The sequence below is a fragment of the Propithecus coquereli genome, unplaced genomic scaffold (genome assembly GCF_000956105.1).
Source record: "Propithecus coquereli isolate 6110/MARCELLA unplaced genomic scaffold, Pcoq_1.0 Scaffold515, whole genome shotgun sequence".
NCBI classification, from domain to species: Eukaryota; Metazoa; Chordata; class Mammalia; order Primates; family Indriidae; genus Propithecus; species Propithecus coquereli.
In genome coordinates, this window is record NW_012151008.1 from 651,710 (window position 1) to 670,788 (window position 19,079).

At 52.7% G+C, this 19,079-nt stretch overlaps 1 protein-coding gene across 1 annotated transcript; it reads left to right on the forward strand.

Moving 5' to 3' along the window:
• The first annotated feature begins 786 nt into the window (after positions 1–786).
• On the forward strand, positions 787–15,707 carry PTRF (polymerase I and transcript release factor). Its single transcript, XM_012656707.1, has 2 exons — positions 787–1,462; positions 13,409–15,707. Exons 1-2 carry the CDS (start codon positions 992–994, stop codon positions 14,105–14,107), a joined length of 1,170 nt encoding a protein of 389 aa, XP_012512161.1. The 5' UTR covers positions 787–991; the 3' UTR covers positions 14,108–15,707.
• Positions 15,708–19,079: the final 3,372 nt, after the last annotated feature.

The window sequence follows — 19,079 nt, forward strand, 5'->3', positions numbered from 1 at the left end:
CACCTGCCTTCCCCAGGCCCACCTTTCCCTGCCTGTCAAACGAGGAGGTGGGAATCAGCGATCTCTGATTGTTTAGCGCTGGTCTCTGGGATCTAGAGAGATGAATGGACTGAGACCCTGCTCTCTGAGACTGGTGTCAGCGAGACCTCGGTGGGGAGCGGGTAGCACGGGGAAAGGTGACTTTTAAAGGTGGGGCAAAAAGGGGTTTTACTTGTTTTATTGCCCATCTTAATCTTACTCTGTTAGGACCATTCTAAGAGGAATCTAGAGGAGCTTCGCAGACCCTCAGCACCGACTTGATCCTAACTTTTCCTTCCCTTCCGCAAACAGCCCCTCCAGCCTTTAGAACAGTGGGTTGGTAACTTGGCGGTCGAAAAGATCGTAGACGTCAGGGATCCCTTTGCGCTCGAAAACTAGGCACAGGCAAATGCAATGTTTTGCCTATACTTTCAGGGTCTCATGGTCCACCCAACTCCCAGCTGTATATCTTAAAAGGCTTTAAGATCAAGTCGGTTTGCGGATGAGCAAAAAACGGGAGAGGGAAAAAGGGAACAGGAGCGCAACACACTTAAGACCTGATTCCCTTCCTCAACTCACATTCCTCCGCCCCAGCCCGCTCCAGCTGCCTGCGCTGCCAGCGGAGGCCCTGGTCTCCCGCTCCAACTATTCCAACCATCCTGGGAAGGGTGGGGCGCTCGGCTTTCGGGTCCCCCTCCGCTGCTCCCCCTCGTTGGTCTCCCATTCTGCCCCGGTCCCTCCCTTTCTGGGATGGGGCCAGCCAATGCGCGACGAGACTCCAGGGTTTGGCCCGGGAGCCGGGGCGCGCACAGATCCCCCGCCCCACAGTTCTGGCCGCAGTCCCGGTGCGCACGGACGTGGCTCGAGTTTCCTCTGCTCTTGATCGCTCTCCCCTTCCCGCTCCTCCTTCTCTCCAGGTCTCCCGCTCCGGCTCCAGCTCCACCCGGCCGGCCCCGCACGGCTCCGGGTAGCCATGGAGGACGTCACGCTCCACATCGTCGAGCGGCCGCTGCCCGGGTACCCCGACCCCGAGGGCCCGGAGCCCTCCCCCGTGGGGGCGCCGGCAGCGGAGGAGCCGTCCGGGGCCGGCTCTGAGGAGCTGATCAAGTCGGACCAGGTGAATGGCGTGTTGGTGCTGAGTCTTCTAGACAAAATCATCGGTGCCGTCGACCAGATCCAGCTGACCCAAGCCCAGCTGGAGGAGCGGCAGGCAGAGATGGAGGGCGCCGTGCAGAGCATCCAGGGCGAGCTGAGCAAGCTGAGCAAGGCACACGCCACCACGAGTAACACAGTGAGCAAGTTGCTAGAAAAGGTGCGCAAGGTCAGCGTCAACGTGAAGACCGTGCGCGGCAGCCTGGAGCGCCAGGCCGGCCAGATCAAGAAGCTGGAGGTCAATGAGGCCGAGCTGCTGCGGCGCCGCAACTTCAAAGTCATGATCTACCAGGTGAGCCCGCGGGGCAGACCGCACCCAGAGCCCCTGCGGCCGGCCCGCGTCCCCCGCCTGGGGTTTGGGGTGAGGAGACCTGCCCGCCGCACGGCTCTCCCGCCAGCCTGGCCTGGGCGCTCTAGAGATCCACCCTCCTTCCGGCGAGCGCGGCTGGGCTGGGCTGGGCCGGGGGGAGCGGCGGACTCTTGGGCGTGCAGAAGGGCGCGCTCTGCACTCTGCGCCTCCCCACCCAGCCCCGTCCCTCGGATCTCAAACTTGTAGCAGAACCGAGTTAGGGGGCTGCACTCGGGGACGCTGCCCCTCGCAGACCGCTCCCAACTTGCCTCTGTCAAATATCTTTCTACTTGGGGGAAGTTTCTGCGACAGCCAGGGGTCCCTGGCGGCCGTTGGGGCCCGCTGTAAGCGGACACTGGCGGCGGGGCCCGGGCCTAGGGCCTCCGCGCCTGCCGGCCCGATATAGCGGGTGATTCAGGGCTCAGGCACGCACCCAAGGGGGCTGCGCCAGGCGAGGGACGCGACCGCCAGCCCCCTCCCCGGACCCCACGCCCCCGCATCAGCCTCCGCTGCCCGCCCCCGTCCCCTGGCTGCGGCGTGACCGTGGCCTCCAGGCGCTTTCAGGCCCCTGAGCACACGCTAGCCCTCTGCGCGCCGGCTCCTCGGCCTCCTGGAAGCGGGCGGGGAAGGGTGGGCGTAAGGAGTGCGCCGGGGGCTGGCGGAGGGCGGGCGCACAGCCCCCGCGGGGTTCCGCGGTCTGGGCGCGGTGAATCACCCCGCATGCCTGCGGGGGCGGGAGCCAGGAGCAGCAGGGGAGGAGGCTGGCGCGCCTCGGGCTTGTTGCTTTCTTTGCACCTCTCCCCATTCCTCCTGCCTGGGTAAAAATGGAGTTTTTGTATGCTAACCCCAAATAAACCTGGGAGTCTCAGTGTTGCTGCTCCTCTCCACTTCCCCTCCCCAGTCCCAACAGGGATGAGTCTGGACTGAGGGCTTGGTGATCTTGGGCTGGACGGGACTGTCCCCAGCCCTGCCTCCTCCCTGTTTCCCAAAAGCCTGGTAGATGCTCCTACCCCGGGAGGCGGGATCATGGGGCTGGCAGGGTCGGTCTGTGCTCCCTCGTCCCCTACCTCTTCCTACTGAAGGGAATGGGGGAGCGGGGCAGGGGAAGAAGGCTAGCTTTCCCACACGTGAGAAGACCCCTGTCAGGGAGCTGTGATTCCACTGACCCTGGTACCAGCTGGGTTCTGAGTGACCATGTGGGATGAGGTGAGGTCCTTGCTTGGTTTCTCTGGGAAGAATTAAGAGAGATGCAGTCTGGGGAGAGTAGAAACAGAGAGGTGGGTGAGCTGGTACCTGTGGAGGAGGTGGTGGTGGGACAGGGGCAGAAATGGCACTTGTGCCCCTCCCCGCCTTTACCCAAGAGACGTTTACTTAGCCTTTGAAAAGCTTTGCTTCCCCCACTTGCAGCACTATTTGGGTAGAAAATGTTTGCCCAGAGCTGTTTCAGTTTATCTAACTGCTCCGAGGAAGCAGGATTAGAGGATGAGAGGGGGACTTGTGAGGTGTTTTATTGTTTTGTTTTAAGGGAAGCACAAAAATGAGGTTTATTGAGGAGAGAGAGATAGGATTATAGGGCAAGAGCAAGATATAGGTTTACATAGCACGATAGGTACGCCACAGATGACTACCCGACCCATTGTCGCAGCAAAGGGAGAGCAAAAGGAAGGGCACAAAAAGGGCTGTTTTGTTTTTTGTTTGTTTTTGAGAGAGGGTCTCACTCTGTCACCCAGATTGGAGCTTTCTCACTGTGTTGCCTAGGCTGGAGCTTCAAGTGGTATGATCACAGCTCACTGCAACCTCCAACTCCTGGGCTCAAGCAATCCTCCTGCCTCAGCCTCCTGAGTAGCTTGGACTGCAGGCGCACACCACCACGCCTGGCTAGTTTTTCAAATTTTTTTGTAGAGACAGGGTCTTGCTATGTTGCTCAGGCTGGTCTCAAACTCCTGGCCTCAAGCAACCCTCCGGCCTCAGCCTCTGAAAGTGCTGGGATTATAGGCATGAGCCACCACTCCCAACTTGTTCTGGGGACCACGCTCCACTTGGTCCAGGGACAGCAAGCCAGCTCTGTATTTTCTCCAGAGCCTGGTGTGGTATAAGGCCACCATAAAAAGCTTGTATATGTGACCCTTCTCACTTTAAACGTCCCAGGCCATAGAACCCAGGAAAGTTCTCCGCCTCAAGGTAAACCTCCCTATGCCAAAGGTGGAGATTCTGGGAGGACAGGTATGGAGGGAGAAAGACTTCTCTGCAGAGGCCAATGGCATCTCCCAGGGATGTGTCTATATAGTGTGTGTGTGTGTGTGTGTGTGTGTGTGTGTGTGTGTGTGTGCGCACGCGCGCGGGGCAGGGGGTGAGTTCTAATCCCAGGGTGGCTGCTACTGCATCTGTACTAAACCAAGACCAGTGGTGGGCTGAGAGTTGAGGTAGCAAGAATGGCTCAAACTGAGTCCCGAAGCTACAGGGGGAAATAACTAAGAACTAAAATGGTCCCAACCCTGGGGAGGAACTCAGAAGTAAGGAAAAGATTCCAGCAACTGGGTGAGGCTCAGGGGAAGCAGAACTTCCTGAGCTGTAAAGCAGATGTTCCAGGTGGGGATGAGGGATGGGGACTCAGCTGCTGGAGGAAAGCAGAGGCCACTCCTCTCTGAGGTCTGCAGGCCAGAGAAGAGAATGAGATAAAAATAGCTCTGTGCCTTGGCAGACCTAATAGGGAAGATTGGGGGCAGCAGCATTTATGGAAGAGTTCAGCTGGGGGTGGGTGGGATGCTTGGGTGGCCAGGCAAAGAGAGAGAGAGATCTGGAGAAGGGGCTCCTGGATGGTGTGAGTTCTTTGGAGGCGAAGGGGGCAGGGAATGCTGGATTCCCTATTGCAGATGTGGGAGGTGGTGACGTGGCAATGGTGGGGTGGAAAGCACCAGGGGACAGGAAGGCCCCAGGTGTGGGATAAAGTCATCTGGTCTCCCACACTCTATTCCTGGGAAAAGGAGGGAATCCCTTGTGTGGCGCCACCCCAGAGTCGAGGAACTGCTAGACATAATGATTTCACAGGTTAAGTTCGCATTGAACCCCCCTGCACACATGCGTGTGCATGTACACACACAAGAAATTCAGCACCTCCCACCCCTGGTTTATCAGAGCTCTCATTTTGATCTTATTTCCGAGTCATTGCTGCCCTTCTCTGGCATTTCCCTCCCTGTCTCCCAAACAAAAACTAGCAGTTTGGCATCGCATCCTATCAGGCGACACTTAGCTAGACAACAGCTTGTGAGTGAGAGAAGTGAATTCTACTAGTAATAGGAGTCAGTAGACTGAGGGGTGTGGGAAGATCAGGCCCCGTTGTGGGTATGGAGGCAGTTGCTCTAAAACACCATGCAAACAGGTAGAACTATGATTGTTAAAGAGCTAATTCTCCCAGGCAACAATGGGATATTATTAGAGTTCTCTTAGAATCCAGAAATGGCGGGAGAGCTATAAAATGGAAATACAGTCATGCATCGCATAATGACTGGGATACGTTCTGAGAAATGTGTCATCAGGCAATTTCGTCATTGTATGAACATCATAGAGTGTACTTGCACAACGTAGATAGTACAGCCTACTACACATCTAGGCTACACGGTATAGCCTACTACTCGTAGGCTGCAAATCTACCTGTACAGCATGTTCCTGTACCGAACACTGCAGGCAATTGTAACTCAGTGGTATTTGTGTGTCTACGCATATCTAAACATAGAAAGGATATAGTAAAAATACAGTGTAAAAGATTTTTTAAAAAGTACACCTGTATAGGGCACTTACCATGAATGGGGCTTGCAGTACTGGAAGTTGCTCTGGATGAGTCAGTGAGTGGTGAGTGAACGTGAAGGCCTAGGACATTACTGTTTGCTCGTGTAGATTTTATATATTCTGTACACTTAACATAAGTTAACCTTAGCTTACTGTAACTTTTTTACTTTATAAACTTTAACATTTTTAAACTTTTTTTTTTCTTTTTAAGAGATGGGGGTCTTGCTCTGTCACCCAGGCTGCAGTGTGGTGGCACAGTCATAGCTCACTGCAGCCTGCTGGGCTCAAGCAATCCTCCCACCTCCACCTCCTGAGTAGCTGAGATTACAAGCCTGTGCCACCAAGCCCAGCCTTTAAAAAGTTACTTTTTAAACTTTTTTTGTGAAAAACTAAGACACAAACACACACATTAGCCTAGGCCTACACAGGGTCAGGATCATCAATATTCGTGTCGTCCACCTCTACATCTTGTCCCACTGGAAGGTCTTTAGGGTTAACAACACGCACGGAGCTGTCATCTCCTATGATAACAATGACTTCTTCTGGAATACCTCCTGAAGGACCTGCCTGAGGCTGTTTTATAGTTAACTGTTTTGTTTTTTATGAGTAGGGGGAGTCGTACATTCTACAATATCAAGAAAAACTATGCTATAGTAAATACATAAACTAGTGACATAGTCCTTTATTATCATTATCAAGTATCATGTACTCTACGTAACTGTATGTGTTGCGCTTTTATATGACTCCCAGCACTACAGGTTTGTTTACACCAGCATCACCACAAACACGTGGGTAATGTGTTGCGATATGACATTATGACAGCTGCAATGTCACTAGGGGATAGGAATTCTTTAGCTCCATTATAATCTTATGGGACCACCATCGTATACGTGGTCTGTCATTGACCAAAATGTTGACAATGTAGTGCATGACTATAAATGTTTTTCTGGAGCAGTTTTTTGAGACAGAGTCTTACTTTGTCGCCCTGGATAGAGTGCAGTGGTGTCATTGTAGCTCACAGCAACCTCAAACTCTCGGGCTCAAGCGATCCTCTTGCCTCAGCCTCCCAGATCGCTAGGATTACAGGTGTGAGCCACCGCGCCTGGCCTCTGGAGCAGATTTGAGGAGGTAAAATTGGTGACCTGTACATGACCAACCACTAAGACCCATCAAACCTGCTCTGAGTGCATGGGGATAGGACCAGGAAGCATTTAAGGGATTAGGGGTCTCGTGGCATTAAAAGGGAGCGCACCGGGGCTGAAATGAGGGCCTGCTGGCTTCTCCTCCCCAAATCCTAACCCAACCTATAACTGCTTCCTGGATTCAAGGCAGATCAAGGCTACTACCTTTCTCCAGAAAACCCCAAATTTTTGTCCAAAAATATTCCCAACTTGGGGTGCTGCTCCCTTTCACCTTTTAATCCTAGTCACCATGGAGAGCATGTATACCACACCCTTCCTCCAAACAGCTGAGTTTGGCTTGTTTTTCCTGGTCACCAGGTCCAAAGCAGGGGAGGGTATTTTGAGGAGTATTCCCAAAACTAAAGGAGATCACCACTACCCCCCTGCTCCTTTGTTTTTTGTTTTTTTTTTTTTTGAGATAGAATCTAGCTCTGTCACCTAGGCTAGAGTGCAGAGTGGTGTCATCTTAGCTCACAGCAACCTCAAACTCCTGGCCTCAAGCAATCCTCCCGCCTCAGCCTCCCAGAATGCAAGGATTACAGGCATGAGCCAGGGTGCCTGGCCTCTCCTTTTTTTTTTTTTTTTAAAGTAAAATCTGACTGTTGTAAAGGCCAAAGTCAAAAAGGTGAGGAGATGGCACACAGTGGACAACTGATGGCAAGAGGGGAGGGAATATTATTTCTAAGCAACCAGTCTAAAAGATGAGCAGTGGCTTGTGCCATTTTATTTTATTTTGGTTTTTTGGTTTTGTTTTTGAGACAGAGTCTCACTCTGTCGCCCGGGCTAGAGTGCTGTGGCGTCAGCCTAGCTCACAGCAACCTCAAACTCCTGGGCTCAAGCGATCCTCCTGCCTTAGCCTCCTGAGTAGCTGGGACTAGGGACTACAGGCATGCATCATGATGCCTGGCTAATTTTTCTGTTTTTAGTAGAGATGGGGTCTTGCTCTTGCTCAGGCTGGTCTCAAACTCCTGAGCTCAAGCAATCCTCTTGCCTCCGCCTCCCAGAGTGCTAGGATTACAGGCCTGAGCCACCACACCCAGCCAGCTTGTGCCATTTTTGGAACCATACCATTGTGAATATTTCATCATTTTGATGTCGTAGACCTTTTAAACTGGAAGATACCTTAAAGAAGTTGAAGATCATCTCCATGTCTTTCATTTTGGAGCTTGGGGAAGCTGGGCTCAGAAAGGGGAAGTCACTAACCTTTTGTCACTCAACTGATGGGGAGTCAAAGCTGGGGCCAGAACCCAGGTGTGTCCCTTCTGCCACACTCACTGCTCCCCACCCATTCCTTCTGTTCTCCAGCTCTGCAGCAGAAATCAGGGTTAGTTCTGCCTCCTTTATTTTCTGTGGGAGTTAGTTGCACAGTCCCGGCACTGGGGTTGCTTTGTGTGCGTTTAGGTACGTGTGCAGTGTTGGCTACGTGTGGCCAACATTGGTGGCTGTTAGCTGCTCAGCCTCATGAGTGCTGAAGTCGAGGCAATGTGTGGTCACCTGGCCCAGTGGCAGTGGGAGGGGAGGGGTGCAGGGTGGGTGGCGTGGAGCCCCTGACCAGCCATGGTGTGCCCCGGTGTGGACTCTGCGTCTGCCTAGGAGAGGGCCATTTTGGTTCCCTTTCTCCTTGGCCTCTCTGCCGCTCCCAACTCCTCCCTGCGACCTTCGAGGTAGGTGGGGACCTGCTGCTTTGGTCTTTTGTGACTACAGGCTTTGCTGAACACTGCTGTTGCTGAGTCTGGTAGTGCCCCTGACTGTCCCTCTCTCCTGACTTCTGATTGCCCGAAGCAAGAGTGGCAACTCAGCCCCTGAGGAGGCAGCACTGGGAGCTGCAGCAGGGTGCCCAGGACTTAGGCCCATCTGTCACAAACATAGCTTGGTTTGGGATCCTGATTTCTCTGTGCATTTCAGTATCTGATATCCCAAGCCATGGGGGGGCGGGTGTGGGGGATGGGGAACAAGGGAGGCAGGAGGCGGGGACATGGCTAAAGGGAAATAGCCAGGATGTCCCTCTTCCGTGCCTCTCCCTCTGCTTATCCGGGGCGGCACCCAGAGGCCACCCGGCCCAAGGAATAACGAGAACTGGGATTAGCAGCCTCTGGCTCTGATGACAGAGTCATGCACCTTCTCTTTTACACAGCTGAGCCTCCCCTGTTATAGTCCAACAACTGGCCTCTCAGAAAACCCCTTGTCAATCCCCAGCAGCCTCTTTCCCCCACCATTCTAGCTCCCCAGTAGCCATGCCCACCCCACCACCACGGCTGGGTAAGGGTAGAAGGTGCCAGGCCAAGGATGGGACTGGGGATGATTCTAGAGGGAGGAATGGAGGCGTTCAGTTGAAGTTGTGTTTATTAATTCATAGGCTTGGGTTTGCCCCACCTCTTTCCGCCCCAAGGCCCAGGTGAGAAGACATGTGTCCCCTCCCTACTCACCGGCCCCTGCTCTGCATGCCACCAAGGCCTCTTTCTCTCAACCCCGTCCGTACCCATCCCAAGCCCCATTTAAACCCCTTTTCCTCATCTTAGCCCAAGAAGAAGCCGAATGCACCCTCTGACCTGGCCACACCCAAGATCGTGCCTTTTGACCTTCTGCCTGAGACTGAGCCCTTTGACCCGAAGCCTGAGGCAGTGCCTGAGCCCCCACCTTTTGACCAGATGCCTAGGACACTGCCCTATTACCCAGAGCTGGGGCCCCTGCCCACCCCAGAGGAGCCGACAGCCGGTGGGAACATTTAGGGTCCCCTGGGTCCCATGGGGCTGTGGATGTGGAGTGTCACTCTGATCCACCATCAGCCCGCTGCTTGGTGGTGGTCAGTGCCGGGACGGCCACCATCCCTCTGGTTGGGTGTGGGTATCGTGGAAACACTCTTGCGTTATGCACGGTTAAGGCAAAAGTGGTGTGTGCAGTGGGGAAAGGCCCTCCCTTACCTCTTAGTTTCTGTTTTAATAGTAGGTGCTCACAACGTCCTAGTGGAGCTGCACCCACAGGCTGCACTGCATGAAACTGCGCATGGCTGCTAGTTCTTCCCTTCCCCTGCCTCCACGTCCTGGGGGACAAGCCAGCTTGGCTCCAGGCCTCCTTGGAGAGGGCCCTCATGAAGCCTGGGGTCTGTTCTGTGCCCTCTCTGCCCCCTCCCTGTAGCCGAGGAAAACATTTACACTTATTTTTTCCAGTTCTTTTAGAAAATGTTTCGCAAAGAGATCCCTTATGTTTGCCAGAGCCTGCCCTGGGCAGGGCACCCAAAAGCTGCCAACTCAGAGAGGCCAGAAAAGGGGACATTTTAGCTGGCTCTGGCTTGGATCCTTGGGTCTCACTATAGCATAGTGTTTCTCAACATTTTTTTCCACGCTCATCCCCCTAAGAAGCCTTTTTAGATATTTTTAACCTAATTGTCCACCTCTCCCATGAAATTTTAGTACAGCAGACATATTGTGTATCTGTTTATGTGCTGTGGCTCTTTGGAGCACCGTGAACCATTGTGATATCAATTTTTGCCCTTATGAAGGCAATATCACCCCAGTCAAGAATGCATGTTATAGGAGAAGGGAAGGACCCTTCTGCCTTTGGTGTCTGTCATCTCCTTGTCATGGCAACCTAAAGTGGAGGCCCTGAGTTTTTAAGACTTTTCTCACCTTCACCTCTCTCCCTTCTGCATCCTTTTCTAACAGACTCTCTAAGCAGACCCTGGGCTCTGAGATACCTCTCCAATGTCTTCTCTGGTCGTTCCCAGGCAGTGGTTGGGGACAGTGCTTATTAGCTCTAAGTCAGGAGAGGCTCCTACTCAGATCCACGTGGCACCTGTCCCTTCTCCCGAACAAATGTGAAGTGCCTGGCCATGGGCCGGGTGCATAGTAGGTGCTCAGTTAAATTATAATCTTATTTAAAAAATCTCCCTAAGCCAGAAGATCTTAAGTTTAGACAGCAGAGTTGGGGGGTGGAGTGGGTGGTGGGGCTCCTCTGAGTCCATCTAGGTCTAGGGCCTTCCTGGGGTGGGGGTTGTGTGTGCTTGGTAAGGGGCAGGGCGAGCTGTGCATGTTTTTGTTCAGACCTGGTCATTAAAGGTAACTCTGGAAACCAAGCCTGTTGGGAGTGGTAGTTTTGTTTAATAAAAAACGGGAAAGCAGAACAAACAGCCCTCCGTCTCTGCCATCCCCTGAGGCCCCTCCTTTGGCTTAGGAGGTCTGCCAGAGAAGTAGGGGTGGGACAAACGTGCTTGGCCTGTGTGCCCAGGGTGGGGGGAGGTGCTTTTGGATCATGTTGGTGGTTGTAGCAACAGGCAGACTGGGTGGGTCCAAGACAGCACTCCAAGAGCATGAGTCATGGGGGAAACCTGGCTTGGAAAGGAGGAGAAAAGAGATCTCCATTAACGGAGGGAAAAGGCTAATGGTAGTATATATACCCTCTCCAGAGCCTGCCTCCGGGACATTGTCTGGGGATTCAGGTCAGGTGTTTCTTCTCCTATCCCCTGACCTTCCACCAGGAAGGCAGCTCCTCTGGTATAAGCCATCACTCTAGGGGAAGCCTACAATGAATGGGGTTATGTCCAGGTACCTTTCTGGTCTGGGGAGACTCTCCCAAATCCAGGAATAAACCTCCCTTCATTGGGATTCCTCCCTGATGTTGCAGCTTAAGACCTTTCCTCAGGCATTAGGAAGATGGGATTGGCTACAAGCAGGACATCTGCAGCTCTCTCTGCGGCTCTCTCCCCAGCCCCACGTTCACTTCTAAGCTCAGCTGCCAAAGACCTTTATCTAGGAAGCCAGATGCCAGAAAAAACAGCTAGCTCAGCCTTTAGGGGTAGGGGTAGAGCAGGGGTGGGTGGGTAGAGAATGGAGGATGCTGGGGATAGGGCAGGGAGACAATGTGGATTTGTTTTCCAGCAGCTGGGGCTGTTTCCTGACTATTCCCTGCCTGTCAGCCTTAATCCCTCCCTAGCCCATGCACATTGTCTGAGCTTAGTGAAAGGAGGGGCTCTCCTCCACCCTTTGGTGGAGTGTGGGTGGGTTTTTGGTTTGGGAGGCTATGAAGGCAAGATCAGAACTGAATTTTTTTTTTTATACTGGGGCTGCAGGTAAATTCTGGGTGGAGATAGATGAAGAAGTAGTGGAGAGTTTAGAACCTAGAGATCCTAAAATATGTAAGTCAGCTCCAGTAGCAGGCAGGGAGAGGGTGATTGCAGGAGACCCAAAGGGTATGCCTGGAAATTGGAGGGACTGCTAAGAGAGGGTGGGACCCTCCTACACGCAGAACAAGAAAAACACCCTTCAATGCCTTGGTGAATGATAAGAGGCAGAGGGATGAACAGAATGCCCTAAGATGTCCATGATACCACTAAACCACCCATGGCAGGTGGGGACTACAAGTCCCAGCATGCCCTGTGCCCAAGTCACCTTGCCTGCTGGGAGGTGTAGTAGGGTAATAGAGAGCTGGAGGTGGCTTGCTGCCCAGCAGAGCTGGTGCCCAATTGGGAGAAGAGGTGGAGCCACATTCTTTCTTTGTCCCTGCTAATGCTATTGACAGGGAGGGAAGGAAGTTGGGAGCGGGTGTTCCTAGTTTTCAGTGTAAACCAGGAAACTCTGGGGGGATGTGGATGGGAGGGAAGAGGAAAGAGGCTGGGGGTTGGGGAGGGAATTTCTGTAGCAGGTGGTGCAGAGATACTGAGTGGCCTATGTATAGGGGTGTGTGCGTATTTGTATTTCTGTGTGTGCGTGTCTATGAGAGAGATTAGTTAATGTCTCATTTTCTCAGGAGATGGGATTTTCTTAAAATTCTGGGAAAGGATCTTCAGAAAACCCCTTTGAAAAACTACTCTCTCTGATTCTGAAGTCCCTAAAGAGAGGCTGGGCCAAGGAGGAGATCCTGTTGACATTTTGGGTTATGCCCCTTTGTCTTAGCCTCCCCTACCTTCTGATGAGGTGGGGTGGGGGAGGGGGTGATCTTGAGATTCTGAAATGTTGGTCCAGAGTCAAGACCTTGGAATATCTTCCCAGAATGGAAAACAGTGCTGGAGCTAGGTCCTCTAAGGGGAAGACGGAGACGTGAAGAGGTGGCTGTGAGCTCCAGGATCATTGGGAATCTGGGACCACCTTCCTATTCCTGGACCCTTGACCTCGGGCCTGGGAAAAAAAACAAGAATAGAAAAGTAATCCCTCATTTCTATTCCAAGGCACGGAAGTCAGAACCAGAAGAAATGTCCAGACTGGGGAGAAAACGTCGTTGGCTTCTAGCCAGCTTCTTCCTCTTTCCTACATCAATTTCTACATGGGGTGGGGGTGGTGACCACAGTGGGGTCAAACAGCATGAGGAGGTCAAGCAACAACAGGGGTGGGGCATGAGCCACAGCTCTCCTTCTCTGAGGCTGGTTCTTAAATGGCTTGAGTCTGGAAAACGCACCCCCTTTTCTTTACCTTCAAGCCACTCTACTTGGCGGCCTCCTGACATTGGCTGTGCGCTCACATCCTACCCCTACTCAACCTACACGCACTCCCGCCGCTTGCTTTTTGGCCTGGCTCCGGCAGTGTGCGACTTAGGGCACCAGAGGGCGCTCCGCCCACTTCCAAGGTTAAGCCGTGTTCCCCGAGGCCGCGGCGGTCTAACACGATCTGAGGGGTGGGTAGAGAGCGCGAGGACATGGTTGCAGGGCTGCAGATATTTAGCCAAAGCTCCATTATAATGTAGGCCCATCTCCGACCCAAAACTCGGTTCCCTCCCCGCGCCGTCGGTACCGTCATTCAACACACGCTTATCCAGCGCCCACGACGTGCCCAGCTCTGTGCCAGGCGCTGGGGATACAACGGCAAACAAGTCAGGCCGATTTCACGGGTCCCCGCTCCCCTCCCCACGATCGCCAGCACCCCGACTTGGGGTCGCCCGGCGTCCCCCACGTCCCTCCCGTGCCCCCTCTCACGTCCGCTCTTGTCTCGCTTAGGACGAAGTGAAGCTGCCGGCCAAACTGAGCGTCAGCAAGTCGCTGAAGGAGGCGGAGGCGCTGCCCGAGAAGGAGGGCGACGAGCTGGGCGAGGGCGAGCGGCCGGAGGAGGACGCGGCGGCGCTCGAGCTGTCGTCCGACGAGGCGGTGGAGGTGGAGGAGGTCATCGAGGAGTCGCGCGCCGAGCGCATCAAGCGCAGCGGCCTGCGGCGCGTGGACGACTTTAAGAAGGCCTTCTCCAAGGAGAAGATGGAGAAGACCCGCGTGCGCACGCGCGAGAACCTGGAGAAGACCCGCCTCAAGACCAAGGAGAACCTGGAGAAGACGCGGCACACCCTGGAGAAGCGCATGAACAAGCTGGGCACGCGCCTGGTCCCCGCCGAGCGGCGCGAGAAGCTCAAGACGTCGCGCGACAAGCTGCGCAAGTCCTTCACGCCCGACCACGTGGTCTACGCGCGCTCCAAGACGGCGGTGTACAAGGTGCCGCCCTTCACCTTCCACGTCAAGAAGATCCGCGAGGGCGAGGTGGAGGTGCTGAAGGCCACCGAGATGGTGGAGGTGGGCGCCGACGACGACGAGGGCGCCGAGCGCGGCGAGGCCGCCGACCTGCTGCGCGGGAGCAGCCCCGACGTGCACACGCTGCTGGAGATCACCGAGGAGTCGGACGCCGTGCTGGTGGACAAGAGCGACAGCGACTGAGCAGGACGCGGGCCCTGCCTCTCCCCGTCCCCACCCTGTTCCTTTCCCTTTCTGAACTTTCTCTTTCGCATTCTCTCTCAGCCCCCAGCTGGCTGAGATGTTTCTAGATTTAAACCACCTGCCTTCAAGGAGCACTCCTCCGAGCCTTGCAGCTGTTAAGCCGGGAGAGGGAGGCAGCCCCCACAGTGGAGAGCCCCAGTTTGGACGTAGTACGGGTGGAAATGGGAAGGGGAGTGATCCACGTCCCGGTTGTCCTGAAGGAAACTGCTGTGATTCCACAGTCGGCCCCCCTTTCGGGGCTTCCTTCCCCTCAGTTTCCCCCCCACTCACTCCCTGCTCACGGAGCTCTTCCCTTCCTTTTCATCCTGACCCCTGGGGCTTCAAAACCAAAATTACCCAAAGAGGAAAGAGTGAATCCTACTAGAAGGACATGAAAGCAGCTTTGGGGGGAAACTGAGGCAGTGGGGCAGAGGGCAGAGTGAGCCCTCAGCCCAGATGAGGGTCCAGCGCAGGCTCTGTCTGCAAAGGGTCCCAACCAGAAAGGCTGGAGCCGAGAGGAGCCCCGGGGAAGGACGGGATGGGGAACACAGGGAGCACATTCTATGGCTTTGGGAAAGAGAATGGGCAAACAGGAGAAGGTGGAAATGGTGAAGAGAGAAAGAAATTTCATTAGCAGCACGAGAAACCCGTCTTACCAGGTTCTCAGAGGGCACCAGGACCATTTTCAGAAGCAGGAGGGAGAATAGTGTGAGAACGCGATGCTCCAAGGAGGAAAGAGAGGTAAGCCTAACCCGATCCCTCAACTGGGGTCTGGGTGGTGCCCCCCAGGGCAGCCTATTCCTTGAAGCCCAGAAAGTTAGGGTCCCAGAAGGAGGTAGCAGTTGGCTGGGAGCTAGGGGTCGGGCGTGCTCATGGCCAGGCCACCAAGCTGAGAGCTGGAGGGGAGGTGGGACAGCACTGGTTCCTCCAGGCTGTTTCTTCTCCAGATCCCTCCCTAGAGCTAGTGTCACAGAGCTGCAGAACTTGCTGAGATATCCACGGTTCCTTGTCCTTAGGGGTGCCTTTCCTGAGTCTTTGGGGGGTGAGGGGAGTGCTGCTTCCTGTCCAGAGGCCTGATGTCTGTTGGCCACTGACCAGGTTCTCCTCTGGACACTTCAGTCCCCCTGTTCCTCCCCATTAAAGGTAGTTTGTCAGAAACAAGGGCACCCTCTCCCTCCAAGTCACAGCTAAAGGGAGGGCTGGAGGGCTCCCTCCTTCTCCCCCCACCAATCTTCCTTGTTCAGCTTTTTAGAATTGCAGCTAATTGTTTTAAGGGGTGGGGGAGGGAGCCTGGGGACACAAACCTTTTATACAATACAAAGCTTTGCTTTTTTTTTTTTCTCCTTTCTTTTCCTTTTCTGGGTTCCCTTCTCTCCTCTGAATGGTTGGAGACATGTCAGTTGAGGGAGGATGGGGATTGTGGGACAAGGTCCCTTGGTGCTGATGGGCTGAAGGGGCCTGAGTTGTGGGCAGATGCAGTTTTCTGCGGGCTCTAGGGAACCTCTCCCGTTGCTGTGTCCTGGTGAGCAGCCTGACCAATAAACCTGCTTTTCTAAAAGGATCTGTGTTGGATCGTGTTCTCTGAAGGCAGTTACATAGGATGAGTTACAGAGGATAGGAGGAAGCCAGGGAGGGAAGGAGGGACAGAGAGAGAAAAAAAACCTGTTGGTATAAATTTGCTTTACTTGCTTGGAATGGGGGTGGAGAGGGAGAGAGGGAAATAAAAATAATAGCCAACTGATTGAGCCCTTACTCTTTGCCAGGAACTGTTCTGAGCACTTTGGTATGCAATTGCTTATTTAATCTCATAACAACCCCATAAGGCAGATTTTATCGTTATCTTCCTATTCTAGATAGGAGGAAAGAGAGTGACTTGTCTAAGGTCACAGGGCTGGTAAGCAGCGAGCTGGGATTCAAAGGCCCACAGCTTGGCTCCACAGTCTGTTTACTGCTTACAGTCTGTAACCTTGAACCCTCTGGATCCACTCCCCTGCAGTCGGCTTTAGCCTTTCGGACACACCCAGTTACTCTACTCAGCCTGAACTTTCTTTCAGAATCCCAGGCCTGGAGGAAGCGGCCTAGGGCAGGGGAAAATCAGAGGGCTGGATATCGTAGAGAAAGGGTACCAGCATATGGAACATGCCAGTTGTATCCATACAGTGTATTTCATTCTCCCTGAAACACTGTGATAGGCACTGCTATGGTTTGAATGTGTCCTCAAAGTTCATGTGTTGGAAACTTAATTCTCCAGTTCATATGTTGATGGTATTTGGAGGTAAGGCCTTTCAGAGGTAATTTGAATTAGAGAAAGTCATCAGGGTGAGGCCCCATGATGGGACTGGCAGCTTTATAAGAAGAGGAAGAGAGACCTGAGCCGCCGCCTCTTTCCTTCTCACTATGTGATGTCTTCCTTCATGTTGTGATGCAGCCAGAAGACCCTCACCAGGTGCTGGAACTAGGCTTTTGGACTTCCTGGCCTCCAGAACTGTAAGAAATAAACTTTTTAAAAAATAAATTATCCAGTCTATGGTATTCTGTTATAGCAACAGAAAAGAGACTAAAACAGGTGCCTATATTACTGTCTGTGTAGACTTTCTTCTCCATGAGCAGCCTGCCCCACCTGCCCATAGGTTATGGATTTCCTAGAGCAATGAACTTGCATCATCATGACGGTTCTGCTTGCATCAGAATCATAGGACAAAGGGTGTCCCTAATAAAAGTAATGCCATTTCTAGGGCTCCACCCCAGCCTCCTGCCTTCCTAAGCCAACCCCTTCCCCACCTCTACCGTAGTCATATTTTTTTTTTTTTTTTTTGAGACAGAGTCTCACTCTGTTGCCCTGGCTAGAGTGAGTGCCGTGGCGTCAGCCTAGCTCACAGCAACCTCAAACTCCTGGGCCCAAGCGATCCTTCTGTCTCAGCCGCCTGAGTAGCTGGGACTACAGGCATGCGCCACCACACCCAGCTAATTTTTTCTATATATTTTTAGTTGTCCAGATAATTTATTTCTATTTTTAGTAGAGACGGGGTCTCGCTCTTGCTCAGGCTGGTCTCGAACTCCTGAGCTCAAACAATCCTCCTGCCTCGGCCTCCCAGAGTCCTAGGATTACAGGCGTGAGCCACCACGCCCGGCCTACCGTAGTCATATTAATCATCCTCTTTTCAGAACTCTCATAGAACTTTATGTGAGTAAACACTTGTTAGGCTGGGTGCAATGGCTCATATCTGTAATCCTAACAATTTGGGAGGCCTAGGTGGGAGGATTGCTTGAGGCCAGGAGTTCAAGACCAGCCTTAGCAAGAGTGAGACCCTGTCTCTACAAAAAACAGAAAAATTAGCCGGGCGTGGTGGCCTGTGCCTGTAGCCCCAGCTACTCGGGAGACTGAGGCAGGAGGATCACTTGAGCCCAGGAATTTGAGGTTGCAGTGAGCTCTGATGATGCCACTGCACTCTAGCCTGGGCAACAGCCCTGTCTCAAAAGCAAAACAACCAAACAAAAACTCCCAAAACCTGTTCAATGAATGAATGAATGAATTACAGGACTCTTTCCATTACAAGTGTCAAAAACACCTCAGACTGGCTTCAGTAAAAACAAACAAAACACCAAAGCTGAAAACAAACAAAACACCAAAGCTGAAAACAAACCCCGAGGCAATTGATGTAATTGAAAAAGTCCCCAGAAATAGGTCCAGGGTGGCTGATGTAATTAACACTAGGTCTGATATGATTGCGTTAGGAATCTCTCTCTTCTTACCTTCTCTTTTCCTCTGTGTCTGTTTCACTAATAATAGGATTGTTCCCATATGGTGGCAAAGATGACCAAAAACAGCTGCAGGCTTATGGCCTAACAGGTGAGCAACCCCAGTGAAGAGAGTTTCTTTCCAGATCCTTCCAGCCAGAATCTCAGATATGATACCCATTGGTCCTGATAAGTCATATATCCAAATCACTATGTCTCTGACCAAATATAGACCATGTGATCACTTGCAGAACTCACCTGAAATGTGGAATTAAGAGTTGTATTAGTTAGAGTTCTTCAGAGAGACAGAACCAATAGGATGCATGGATGGATAGATACATAAATACATAGATACATAGGTGAGAGGGGCTTTTTTAGGGGCATTGGCTCATTTGATTATGGAGGCTGAGAAGTCCCAGGACAAACCATCTCCAAGCTGGAGTCCCTGGGATACCAGTAGCATGGCTCAGTCAAAGTCTGAAGGCCTCAGAAATAGGGAAGCCAATGGTATAACTTTCAGTCCAAGACCAAAGGGCCAAGAACCTGGAGTTCTCATGTCCAAGGCAGAAGAGGTGTGTATCTCAGTCCTGGAGAGAGAGACCAAGTTACCCTTTTCGCTGTTTTTGTTCTATCTTGGTCCAGCTGATTGGATGGTGCCCGCCCACATTGAGGGCAGGTTAGTCCACTCAGACTTACATGCTAATCTCCTCTGGAAACACTCTCACTCTAGGTATTCCTTATTCCAGTCGAGTTGACACCTAAAATTCCATCACAAGAGAGAAGGAGGGCTCTTTTCCCAAAGGAAAATTGGGTTGAAGTTATCCATAGAAAACGGAGAGAAAGAAGGACAGACAAAACAACAGATGTTCTTTCCAAATGAATAGTCTGTGATTCTGTGCTGAGAGACAAAAGACAGCAAGATCCAGTCTTTGATTTTAAAGGGTTTATAATTAGTGGGAGAGGCAGATATTCAAAATAGCTCAAAGAGATGCCACTGTACTCTAGCCAGGGCGACAGAGTAAGACCCTGTCACCAAAAAATAAAAAATAAAAAAACAAAATAGTTCAAAGAGATGACTTCTGTAACAGGTAAAGCACAGTGCAATGGCCATATGCAGGAGAGGGGTTACTCCTGCTTGGGGACTATGGGACAACTTAAGGGAGGGAGGGGGCTTTGAAGTTGCGATTCTAAACAT